We start from the raw sequence: 13,096 nt of genomic DNA, 5'->3' as shown, positions 1-13,096 counted from the left end.
CTGACACGAAGAGAAACAGTAAAAAGGGATATTTATGCACTTTAAGAAGCACCGTGGTGGACGTGGGGTTTGGGTTTGACTGCAGCTCAGGTCTTCTGGACGTGCGTAAGTGCTCCCCACCCACAGCAAGTACCTGGAGGAGAGGATGAAGCATCCAGTTGATTTGAATGAATCCTGACTTAATGTTTCCACATAATAATTTGTCATCTTTTGAGATAGTAAACTGTAAAGTCTCGGCGATGTGGATAACTAGATTGTGCATGCTGCAGCTGGGAAAATAGGCTTCCTTCCTCAAAGTGCTATTTGTTTGATGAATGGCAGTTGAAAGAAAAGCAAGCTAACAACTTAATCCCATGTATATTATGTGATATATTATGAGGCCTGAATGGAGTTTAGTTGGCAGACAACAATGTAGACTTTATCATCACTGAGAATATAAGGCCCAAAGGCTTTGAAGCTAAAACCAGAATGAGAGGAGAGCTGGATGGAGTGCGGGGAGGGCTTGATTTGTTTTATACTCATGCCTGCCACTTAGATTTAACTTGTTGTTGAAAGATCCTATTTTCTTTTTAAATGGCAGTTTCACACCACAGCTGCATGTGGCTTTTCTTACTAATACAAGAACACTGTTACACCAAAAAAAAACCCCAGTCTCCATGCTGGCTTTTTAATGTTGCTATATAGTCACTAAATACTGCAAAAAAATGCCATGCATTCTTGTATCAACCCAGGCTTGCTAGAAAACACTGCAGGGTCTAGAAATCTTTGTCTTCCAGCGCCTGATACTCCCTTGTTAGCCAGTAGGCTTTGCAAAACTGGGTTTTTGCAGTTCTTGACGTGGCTGGCTGTTTGCCCGCAACACTAAATTCTCTCCTTCTGCCTGCGTCGTGGCTTTCTCCAGCAACTGATGTTGGGGCAAGAGCACCGACGAGAAGACAACATTGCTTACCTTCAGATGCATGGTGGGGTTCTCAAGGCAGAGCCCGGCTCGGGAAATCCTTCTCGGTTTTCAGTAACTTAAAGGACAAATTGAGGAATTTCTGTTGACAGGAGTAGAGGGGAGAAGCTGAGCCAAGCTGAGCTGAGTGTAGATACTGAGAATCTAAGTATAGTTGATGGGCTCTGTTCAGCGCTGGGGATTGTCTCTGTCTGTCTGTATCAAACTAAAAACTCCATCTTCAATACGGGAGGTTTTTTGTTGCTCTTCTGTATTCGACTAAAATGGTAAAAGAATGTGACAGAACCAAGTCAACCAGAACTTGAGTGTGTCTGCTCACCTGTCTCCTCCAGGGAGGGACTGGTACACTTTCAACATCAAAAACACAGGGGTTTTTATTCTATGAAAACGATCAGATTTTTTTTTCTTTTTAATAGAGAAAACTCCAAGTTTCTCTATTGGAAAAGAGCAGAGAAAGAAGAACCAACTGGAAGCAAAAGGGTTTCTCCCCAACGCTTCCCAACCTCACTATGTCTGTACAGGCAGGTCCCAGCTTTTAGACTGTTTCAGTTAATTCAGTGTTTTCAAAGCTGCAGTAACTCTCCCAGTGTCCTCTGATCCTCTCTATACCACCTGGGCCCTGCCTTAGTGTTCCCGCTGAGGCCCATCAGTCCATCTTACAAAATACTTTCCTTTTATTGCCTTTTTCTCCTTAAATGAATCTGATCCTAGTTATATGCACCCTCTTTGTATGCTTTTATCCAACATACTGTATTCTCTTTATCTCACTTTCTCCTTTGTCTCTTTTTAGAACATAGCACTGGCTTGTAACAGCTCATTGATTAGGTGATATAGAAAATTAAGAAATAAAAGCTTAAATAGGAAATGTAAAGCCCAATTTTGACAAAATTAAAAGTTTCTGGGATTCAGAGCTCTAGTTGAATGTATTACAGGCTAATCAAATTTATCAAAAGTTTACTTACAGAAAGCCTTGCTTTCATCCCAGTATATTGTCATGATCGTTCCTTTTCTTACCCAAGGAAAGTAAATTCACTTCATGGCAGTCAAACCCCGCTGGAAGATGGGGACGCGCTTGTCCATGGTGGGCAAGCAGTGTCCTTACTGCCGCCTGCTGCTGTCCCTGTGCCACACAGCCCAGCCACGTGCACGCTAGGGCTCTTTGACCAGCCAACAATGCCGTGCTGAAAGCAACTCCATGTTCTCTGACTCACCATCAGGCATTGCGTGGTCTAGACTTGCCTAAAGATCCTCTGCGAAGCAGCCTGTCTGAAGGGGAGAAGGTTTGTTTTGCTGGACTGCTGAATGCCGTGCAGTGCTTCTCTTCGTACCAGCTGGTTCAGGATATCGCAGGTAACACAGGTCGATCCAGATGCTCATTTTGACAAGCAGAGAGGAGATTCCTGCTAGGCAGAAAATGTGGCAACCATAGGTTGAACGCCGCAAACTGCTGGCTCACGTCCCCTGGGCAAGAAGCGTAAAGCACACACGTGAAATGCAGCCTACGTGTGCTATTTGATGTGGTAGGTTTGGGTTGAGCTCATCAATCTTGGGATTCACAGCAGTGGTAAAATTTAAGTCGGTGTATTTATACAGCTGGCCCTTAATGTCTTTGGAAGAAAAGAACACGCTGAAAGGCAGCACAGATTTTAAGAATGCAAAATTCATCTTGTGTGCTGCTATCTTTGATCAGAAGCAGCCAAGAACAGTAGAAAACAGTAGGAAAATTATGTTCTCTCCCATGTATGGATATTGCTTGGGAAGCATGTACAGTGTAGACTAACTGTAGGGAGGAAAAGCAATTTATCACTTTCAAGAAGAAAAAGAGTTGCTGAGGATAAAGAATCTCATAAAATTGTAATCAACTTTGAAAACTGATAGTTAGCAAATCAAGAGACTGCTGAGTATGGGGCATCATTTTCCTTGGTCCTTGCACTCTGGAAAACATCAGCATAATTGTATTCCTTGAAAACAGTTTTAAAAAGCCATTCGAACCTCAGCCCAATTATAGGGGTCCAATAGGACAAATTTTCCGGTAACAGAGAGATATTTTAAACACAGATGTTTTCTTAATGTGGCTTTTCAAGAGAAAACATATGATGCTGCAAACTCCTTTCAAATCATAAACGGAAAGATGAAAACATCTCAAGTAAATGATTAATCTATTAATTAGTATTAAGCCTCGGAGTATCTAGATCCTGTAGCAGCAATGTGTGTCTTTGGGGCTTGATACCACCATCTGTGCTCATTGTGTGCTTTGTCACCTGAGCTGCTTTATTGTAATGAATTGGTCTGCTCCACGAGTAAGGTACTGCTCAGTATGCAGTAGTAGGCAATCTACCCAGTCTCTTACTCGTTTGAATACCTCTTTTTTCTTACTTTGCTTAAGATAATAGCATTTTTATATTGCCTTTGGCTGCAGACACAGTAATGGTTAGCAATGATATATATTCACCAAGGGAAATAGCAAAGGATAATCCATATATTCCAAAGTCTGAAGTTGAAATCTTTGCAAGTATTTAAAGTAAAATGTGCTTACTTGGAACGTATTAATTTGTAGCAAGGACAATAAAAATGCATTCTGCAGTTTGCTGTTATCGCAAGGCAGTTGCATGCAATAATTCAGCTGTGCAATGAATTATGTAAGACAAGGGAGAAGAAATAAAAAGTTTAAAAATGGAAGGAGCAGGAAAATGATAAGAGAGTAGGAACGGAGGTGCAACATGTATTTTTTTTAGGTGAAAACAAGCAGTTTGTGTATTAATCACTCTTGAAAAGACACCTTCCTATAATTTCAAGTTAGGCTGATTTTCCTGCAGAACATTGATTCAGTGTCTGGGACCCCTGAGCTACTTTTTGCCCTGTAAATCTATTGTGTTTTCACCTCTGCAGGTAAAATATGTGGATTACTCACATGCAGACTAACATGGTATGAGGCAAAAAACTGCAAGATGCAAGTAAATTCTGCTTTGTGAAGGAGTGCCCTGTTTCTAGGAAGCGGGATCCGTGTGGCAGGCATTGGGAGGGCTGACATGAGGGTCCATATGAAGAGGAAAGCCTAAAGCAAACCATTATAAGAAAACCTGATCAACCCCCACTGGTTTTGAGAGCATTAAATAGGTGATGTCTGGGACGGTCTCCGTCTCTGTTAAGAGCTGGTGGGTGAGGAAACACCACTAGACTTGGAGTAAAGTTGCTCTGGTGTCTTTGGCCATTTGGGATATGTTAGAGAAGGGCTTGAGCCTGGCTGCGGAATCTCCATCTTGCCTGGAGCCGGGCAGGTGGCTGTACTCTGGCAGGAGCAGAGTTTGGCACGGGGCAGAGAGGGTCAGCGTTGCTTCTGGACTGGAGGAGGCAGGTTTGTGCTGTCTGGAGAATTAGGAAAGTACCTGGGGACATTAAGTACTAACTGCCCATTGACTTCACCAGGATTTGGGCATCTACCTTGCTTGAGTATTGTACCTTTTTTCCTATGCGTTTATAGGAGACAAACCACCTCTCAGCAATGAATCTGAATTTCAATGGACATAGACTTTCAATGGACCTCAGTTCCTAAATCATTTTGTTCTAAAAATGTTCCTAGTAGTAAGCAAATCATAGGTGAGACAAGCATTGAGTGCACGACCTTCATAAAATTCTGTCAAAGTGGACATAAATTACTATCTTTATCCTGTCGCGTCTGGAGGGACCGACTTGGAGAAATTTAAATTAATTTTCCGAGATACAGAAGGAATCAGAAGCTCCCAACGCTCAGTCCTATTCCCCTGAATTGCTTTGACACTGTCTCTCAAATAAGCACAGGGGTGGCTTTGAACCAGCCATTTCCAGCAGCAGGTCGCTTTTTTTGCTCTCCTCCTGCGTGATCTGGCACCTCCTGAAGCCAGGAGGAGCCACAGCCCTGACAGCGATGGGAGGAAGAGAAGATAAAAAGCTAGTAAATGCTTTTATTTAGAATTTGCAAACTCATTTTAGTAAAAGTAACTTTGTCTTTTTGGTAACCTCCTGATTGAAAAGCTCTTACTTGGTGTTTTACTCACTGCCCTGCATCTTACAACGCATTTTCTTTTCTTCGCAAGTAAAGAAAATAGGGGATGAGGAAGTAAATCCACGTCCGGTGCAGAGGTGGAATTTAGAGCCATTCCTTTGCTAGAAGTCCCCTTTTTTTTTCTCTCTCCAGTTGCCCCTGGGCATTTCCTCTCAGATTACACTTGAACAATCTCTCGCTTTTAAAGCTATAAAAAACAAGTAGACTTGAGGGCTTTCTGTCGTGGCTGATTTCCTTCCAAGCTGATGACTCAGCTCTGGTTAATACTTGGCAGCTGGTAGGTAAGACAGGAGTAAAATACAACTCTCTCTCTCTGGTAAGGCCCATAAAAAATAGAAATCGAAAGATGGAAAGTGTATGCTAGTGAATGCAATTATTTAGACTATCCCCATATGGATATATAGACACATAGCAAGCTGCAAACACAGATTTCATTTTATTCTAAAGCAACTGTTAAGTCAATTTAATTTTACCAGTCCTGGAACCTAATGATGGACTATATAAAAACACTGCAGTGATTTAAGTACCTTAAGCCAGTGATCTCCAGTGGAAGTTTGTTGTTGTCGCATTCACACTTTCTAAAAAACCCCACAAATTTTCCTCAATCCTCCACTAGTGCTAGCAGAGGTTATTCATTTTCCTTGAGGAAGAAGTTCATCCCCCACATATCGCATCCACATTTGACTCTGATTGTGGTTTTACAAAACCCTACGCCTTTCAACAGTTACATCATGAGTCCCAAAATCTCTTAATCTGGTAGAAAAGTTGACCACTTGACTATGAAACGCAGTAGTCCATGACCACCCTTCAAATACAATCAGCCGTGATACGGCACATCCTCTCATTTCCTTTTATTATGTCCCTTGAGGCAAAAGGCAGGAGAGTCCCACTGCTTTTTTTCACCAATATTGCTATATTGCAAATTCTCTTTAAAGTATGTGACTAAATTGTTAAGAAGTAGTTAATGGGTGATATTAAGCCTTGTTGATTTGAGCAATGAAGGCAACGTGATTGAAAATCAATGCACTTGTCTGAAATTGTAACATAATTAGTAATTCTGAATATTGAGTATATTCAATAGTTCAGAGGGGCCTTCCTGAAAAAAGGTAAGTCACGTTTTTGAAAGCCTCTCAGAAAAAAAGAGAAGTAACTTATAAACACTTCATTTGATCAGAACACCAGGTAGTGGATATACAGGCTATTTCCTGATGGATATTTAATTAATTAATATTGACTACTTCTAATAGGCAAGAACTCGAATTCCTTCCTTACTAGATTCAGTGAAGGTTTGGAGTTTATACTTTAATTTTTAAACATGTGAGTAGCCGCCTTAGGTTTTAATCCAACTTTACTTAAGATCAATCAATCACTTAATGAAAGAAAGCAAGAAGCAGCAAAACCAGTCTGAATACATCAGCTAGCAAGGTTGCTCCCTTGCGTTGGTTTATTAGTTTACTCTTTTCTATTATTATTTTCTGTTTTCTGCCTCCCAAAGTTGAGCTGTAGGAAAATCATTACTGTAGCGTGCACGGAAAGCCGGGACATTGGTTAACTCATGGGTTCTCGGATCAGACCTCTTCTGCGGCGCCGTTTGAAGGCAGTGGCTCTTGAGCCACCGACAAGGGGTGGCACCTGGCGGGTGAGTTTGAAGTCACCGATTCCTTGTTTCCCGCAGTGCCACCGGTGATTCGCGTCTACCCTGAAACACAGGCGCAGGAGCCTGGCGTGTCAGCGAGCCTCAAATGTCACGCCGAAGGCATCCCTAATCCCCGAATTACCTGGCTAAAGAACGGCATTGATATCATGCCAAAACTATCCAAACAACTAACACTCCTAGGTAAGAACAGAATTTTGATTAATTAAAGTATTGTAGACGGGGATTAAGGAGGATTATTTTGCACTTTAAACTAGAAGTTCTTGTACTTTCGCTAAGCCACGGTTGTTGGAAATCATGTTACAAAACCCCCTGTTCTTTCTTTTTATCTTTTTCTCCCGTGAATCTCTCGGGAAATGCAGTATTGATTGATATAAGTGGTAACGCTGTTATGTTAAAAGACAGTGTGCCCGGTTCTCCACTGCCTTGTCTTTTGTGTGCAGCTGCGCAAATCCAAAGAGAAAATGCATTAAATTATTTGTTCAGGTATAAGCACTACATTGGATGCAAGTCAGCTGAGAATCAGGCTGTGGTTCTGTCTTCTCCCACCCGTCTCTGCAGAGGGAGTTGGGCTCTAGACTCCTGCTGGTCCCTGTTCAAATGAGGGTGCAACAGACACAATGGAAGGCAAAAACGTTTGTTTGCAATTTTCTGTGTAAAAAATATTAAAAACCTCCCCGCACACCCCCCAGTCTGGCAACACAGATATCCCTGCACGGTTGGGTGCGATATCTCAAAATCTTCCAAAGGTTTTAGGCAACAGTCCTCCTCCAGAAATCAAAAGGATAGGAGGAACTGTAGAGAGACCCCTCCCAAGCCCAAGTTTTTGGTGATCTGATGAAAAACAGTTTGCAAAATTGAAGTTAATTTTTCTCCGCTAAAGCCAAAGCTTTTTTTTTTTTTGAACAAGATGAAATAAATGGAATGTAATTTATTGTTTGCACTTGGGATTGTTCTTTATTCGTTTCTGTCTCAGAGTGTGTATGTGCTAATGGAAAGAAGCAGAACATCAGCTCTCATGAGGATCTCCCAAATACCTCTAGTAATGCACAGGAAAATGTTGTGCGGTGAAGCCACCCTGATGGGTTCTTGCTGGGCGGCCACAACAATGGAAGGCAATTAAGGGCAGTTAAAGCAATTAGCAGCAGTGAGGAACACTGTTTATGGGTGTCTTTCTTACAGCAAACGGAAGTGAACTTCATATCAGTAGCGTTCGATATGAAGACACGGGTGCCTATACCTGCATTGCTAAAAATGAGGTGGGAGTGGATGAGGACATATCTTCACTTTTCATAGAAGATTCAGCAAGGAAGACCCGTAAGCTTAATTTTCCATCTATTTCTTTCTTTAAAGTGTTTTTAAATGTAGTGGTATACGTGAAATTTAATAGTTCAGTCCATTGCATGTGGTATGTTGGACTCTCACTTGTAAGGTAATGACAATTTTGTCTGCACTTTGATCAGAGGCTTGGATTCTGTTTTGGGAAGGAATCACACGGGGAAGGTAAAATCTCCTCATCCCAGATGATTGTGCCTTTCATGTGGCAGAAGTGTACTGGGTGTGGTACGGGTGGCATCTTTACTAAAGCAACAAATTGGCAATAGTTTTAGATATAAAAGAATCCAAAACCTAATGCTTTGTTGAATTATATGCAGTTTCAGAAGATAAATTTCATTGATTTCTATATGAAACTTCTTTTAAAGGCAGTTACGAGTCTAAGTTCTCAAATATTTAGATGCTTGAAAAATGTTCTCATTGAATTATTTATTTTACCTGTATTTACATCATTAACTAGCAAAATAGGTTTCCCTTGGTGTGAAATTATCTTCCACTTCAAAGACAAATATTCTCCCAGCAACTCCTAGCTGCATGTCTCCCGTAGGAATGCGGCACTGTTATCTTGACCGCACCATCCCCGAAACACAATTAATGAAACAGGTGATTAGTTGCCCCAATGGAAAAGCTCCCAGAGGCCTGATCGTTCCTAATTCCACTGTCTTAACTACTTGGGAGATTGCTTCGGTTCATGGAGATACTAAAAGGCTAGGTGCAAATGGGATTTTTGCGACTTTTCTGGCTGTTTAGAGCAAGAATTGAAAACTAAGTTAGCCATAAATATGGGCTCTTGTGGCGATTCTTTGGAAAATACATTCTATTCCTCATTAAGTAGATTTATGTACTATTGTTAATATTGCTCGTTTTCCCTTGAATACTTGAGCAAGGGAAATTACAGTATGTTGAGAAATAATTGGATGTATCTTAACCAGAAACTCGAATACAGCTGTACTTTCAAAGAGTGTTTGAATCCTAAAAGAGAATGTAGCTTCGTGACATTCCAAGAAGAAATGCAGCAAAGTGTGTAGCTGCCGTAACTGCCAGTCTCAGGCTTCTGAAAGATGTCATGTTTGCTTATTGAACCTGTACGGAAAATCACAACCTGTACCATACCTCCAATTACATTTGAAGATAACATCTTCTCTTTACTAAGACTTTGATCTTTGCACAGGCTAAAGTTGGCTTCATTTCAACGAGGATTTTTCCCATGTCAGAGTTTCAGAATTGCCTCTAGAAGGAGCAAATGCATTTAGCAATATCTGTCTTTCCTGATATTTTATTTGAATGAATGTTACGGAGTTTTCACAAATTAAACAGTTCATGTAAACATGAGTATTAATTCAGTTACTTGCTACGATGAAAATTTTGACATTGTTTTGTTGTTTTTTTTCTTTTCCTGATTATTTTCTGGCTTCCCCAATTTTCTGATGCTGCAGTTGCAAACATACTGTGGCGAGAGGAAGGTACTGCAGTAAAGTTCTTTTGTCGTAGTGATAATGTGCTTGTCTGCTTTAATAATTCCATGATGGGCCATTCTCCACTGACTTGCCACTAACTCTATCAACTTTCGCAGTTACCAGATTAAGTACAGACCAGACATTTAAAAGCTAAACTACTCAAATAAGAAATGTCACTCTCATAATATAAACCGTACCCATAACTTCTTACATTTTCCCACTATGAAATAATAGGTGACCATAAAATATATAAAAATGTGAATTTTATATAAACTCCCGCCAACGTGAGTAGCCTGAGATTCTCAAGCTGCATTAACAATTGCACTAGTGTCAGAAGTGCTCCCAAATTACCTTAATTGAACGAGTAAGACACAAATTCAATACTCTGCATTTTTAAGCGAGCAATTCAAGCTCTTCCTCCTCAGTAGCAAGTATTGATGTTTACTAGGTGAGCAACAAAAATTGTGTTCTTGACTGTTAGGCAAAAAAAAAAAAACACAACAGGTTTTGCTTCCCTCTATCATTTAAATCGATGCAGGGTAAAGGTTGCCCCATTTCTCTTTGGTTTAATTGGCAGTTAAGATCTCTAGTTTGATCAAATATATAGTGTGCCCTGCACAAGGTCAACATCTGTGTATCTTGGAAGCCAAATTAGAACAAAACCCCATCCTAAACAGCTAATTGACTCAAAGATATTATGGAGGCACTAGAAATGAAAATTTGTTTGATTTTGTGCATGCTTCTGCTGTCATAGTTTCCAAAATGCACAGTAAGACGCATCGTGCAAAGACCCAAGGAGATCTCAAGCAGCTCGTCCATCTGCCTCTGTGGTACGGTTCCCAGGTGCATGGATGGGGAGCCTCCGGGCTTTGGGCTCCTAGGGACTGAGAGCAGAGTATCCGCTCACTGGAGGAAGGTTCTTGGACTGAAGTTCAGGCATAAGCAGTTCGTACGTCTTCCAATTGCGTATGAGGAGGCTGGGACCGTGGTGTCCTTCCAGTCTTGTAGGGAAGTTCTGTGTGCACATCCAAACTGGTCTCAACCATGTCCCCCAGCCCACTGCAACTCCCCCTTTCCTGCCGTTGTTCCTCCAGGAAGGGCTGCAAGCCCACTCTGCCTTTGGGGGCCACAAAGACCCTTTCATAAATAGTGCCTCCAGGTACCCAAAATGACAGTTGTGCTTCATGCCCTTGGCTTGGAGCTTTCTGGTTTGCTGTGGCTTGACCCAAAGGATTTTAGGGGCAGAAGGAAAGAGCCGGCCCTTAGTGACCGGTGCTAGCTTGGCCAGATATGCAAACACCCGATGCATACCTGCTGTCCCGCTGTTGGCTGCAGATGCGTACACGCAGCAGACTGAGCTGATGGAGGTCATGAGATGTGGTGGAACTGCCTAAGACAACACTCCAGCACTTCTTCCCAAATACACCACCTGCAAGTGCCTGGTGCATGGCAATGGAGAGCATCTCTTTAATGCTGATGTTCCTGTAAATGGCATTATGGGCACTAAGAATTGCTATTTCCCTTCTGCTTGGAAGTGAAATCTCTAGTGCATCTAATCAGTCCAGCATCATCTGCATGATGCTACGTGGCTGTTTATATGCTGCATCCCTTATGCTCCTTTTTAAAGCAAGTAGTTGGATAACCCTACCAGATGTAGAAGTATAGTAATATTTAAAGAACAACTAAGAAGTTGGATGCGGAAGGTCTTTTTATAATTCTGCCAAACAATATGGGCTTACTGCTTATCAACCTTGCACATTTTAAATAAAAGTATAAGCAATATACAAGGAAAACATGGGCAGTAAAAGCAGATTTACTATTGATGTTCCAAAACAATTCAGTATCTTTAGAGCAGGTTTATTCCCCTGCCTGTCTTGTTCTTAGCATTTGATCGACACATTCATTTTAGACAAAGAATCCATCGAACACACTTCAGCATGTGAAATATTGGCGCAGAGAAAGCTGGAAGAGAGGAATGGTATTTTTGTTTTTACATTCTAACGTATTCTTTAAATACTATTAAAAGGAAAACTTATGCGTAAGTAGTAATATTAACAAATGGATTGGTAGACTTGAGCTCCTCTAAAACGGTCACATCTTTGTGCCCAGAAGGTCTGTAGTAACTGAAGCTATTGGGAAAATGCCTAGACAGAATATTGCATAGAACAAGCTTTTGCTGCAAGTCAAAGTTTTCACACAAGTAGTTGGTCATTTTAAAAGTCAGTCTATCAGTCTGTTCTCAAAAGCTTTCGCAGACCATGCACAAATAAAACCTCGAGAAATGAGTGCACGTAGCGTGACCAGCCAGTTAAACATGGAACTGGATGCAGTTGTGCAATTGTGTTGTGCAATGTACAAATTACTTTTTAATTTTGTACAGAGAAAATTAGGAGTAGCCCAAATGTAAGGTAGAGATTTGTTTTCATGCCAGTGTTCATTTTTGCAGTGAGTGTTGCTTTCTTTATGCCTGGATAAAGGGAGCATATCGTGCCAGCGGGCAATCATCATGAACGTATGCGCTTAAAAAGCTGAAAGCCTTTTTGTTACCACATTTAAGTTCTAAAATACCTCCAAGCGTTTAGATTAAATTGAGGAAAATTATTCAAGTATCAGATCAGAAGAGAGTATTCCGCGGTGACAAATTTGCCCTTTGATCTCAAAGGAGGGAAATACAAATGTACGCTCAGATGGAGACTATTCCTCAAATAAAGATAACTCTTATTGTCATTAGGTGAAGTTTTTGAAAAAAAGAGATATTAGAGTCAACTTCAGCTGGAATGGTTCAAATAAGAACTGTTATTTTTAGGAGACCCTCCCCGTTCTTAATGGGGTTTTTGTTATATTAGGGTTTTTGTTATACAAAATGTTGCCTTTTATAAAGCCTTTAGTTTTTGAACATCCAGCTTGAAATGTCTTCCATTAAAAAGGGGAAAAAAGAAAACCCCTCCTCATTAGTCCCCCAATTCGCAATCTAGTGCCTGCCTCACTGGTATAAATAATGCAACTGAGCAAAAATTCTCCATCGCCCACCTCTCTACTGAAACAACTCCCCAGACCGAGGAGTTGCAGCAGCATGATCAAGAGTGGAGTCTGTTTTACCGATGTCCATGAGACTGTTTAGAGATGTACCCCAGTCAAGACTTGGCAAATGCTTCGTAAGTCACAATAAAAGACAGTTTGTCTGTTAAAATCCTGCTTTGTCTAAAAATCAGCGTGAAGATTACTCTCTGAGAAAGTATTTTAATTTAAATTGGTAAACTTTAAAAAGAGAGTACCTGAATGTTATTAGTAATTTGTATGATATTTTAACCAGTTAGCAGAAAAACTTGCACTCATTTTACTATAAAATAAGTGGTGTGACTTGCCAAGTCAGTAATTCTAAACCTTTTACTGGGGTAAAAGTATTGTCAAAGTATTTTTGTGACTAATTAAGGCCTTAGTTTGGAAATACACTCTCATTGTAATCGGATCATTAGATGAAATCACGCTACTACCGTGCATGAAAATAATAATAAGCATCTTCACAATGGTCATAATTTGTTGCCTGCCTATTTCCACTTCTTAGGATTAAAATCCTTGACTCATGAAAATATGTGCACTCATTCCAGCCAGGGTCAAATTCTGCCCTCTGATGTATTCACTCAAATCCC

At 40.7% G+C, this 13,096-nt stretch overlaps 1 protein-coding gene across 9 annotated transcripts in view; it reads left to right on the top strand.

Moving 5' to 3' along the window:
• FSTL4 (follistatin like 4) overlaps positions 1 to 13,096 on the top strand; it is a 243,570-nt gene that overhangs the window by 215,245 nt on the left and 15,229 nt on the right. For 6 of the 9 annotated variants that reach the window (XM_074604093.1, XM_074604095.1, XM_074604097.1 and 3 more), the window contains 3 exons: positions 6,676 to 6,837; positions 7,837 to 7,971; positions 9,426 to 9,452. In XM_074604093.1, the coding sequence (XP_074460194.1) occupies positions 6,676 to 6,837; positions 7,837 to 7,971; positions 9,426 to 9,452 (324 nt within the window). The remainder of the gene's footprint in view (positions 1 to 6,675; positions 6,838 to 7,836; positions 7,972 to 9,425; positions 9,453 to 13,096) is intronic. The other 3 variants (XM_074604096.1, XM_074604099.1, XM_074604102.1) reach the window with 1 other exon arrangement.

The sequence above is a fragment of the Larus michahellis genome, chromosome 11 (genome assembly GCF_964199755.1).
Source record: "Larus michahellis chromosome 11, bLarMic1.1, whole genome shotgun sequence".
In the NCBI taxonomy this organism is placed as follows: domain Eukaryota; kingdom Metazoa; phylum Chordata; class Aves; order Charadriiformes; family Laridae; genus Larus; species Larus michahellis.
This window is presented reverse-complemented; position numbering and strand designations above follow the sequence as displayed.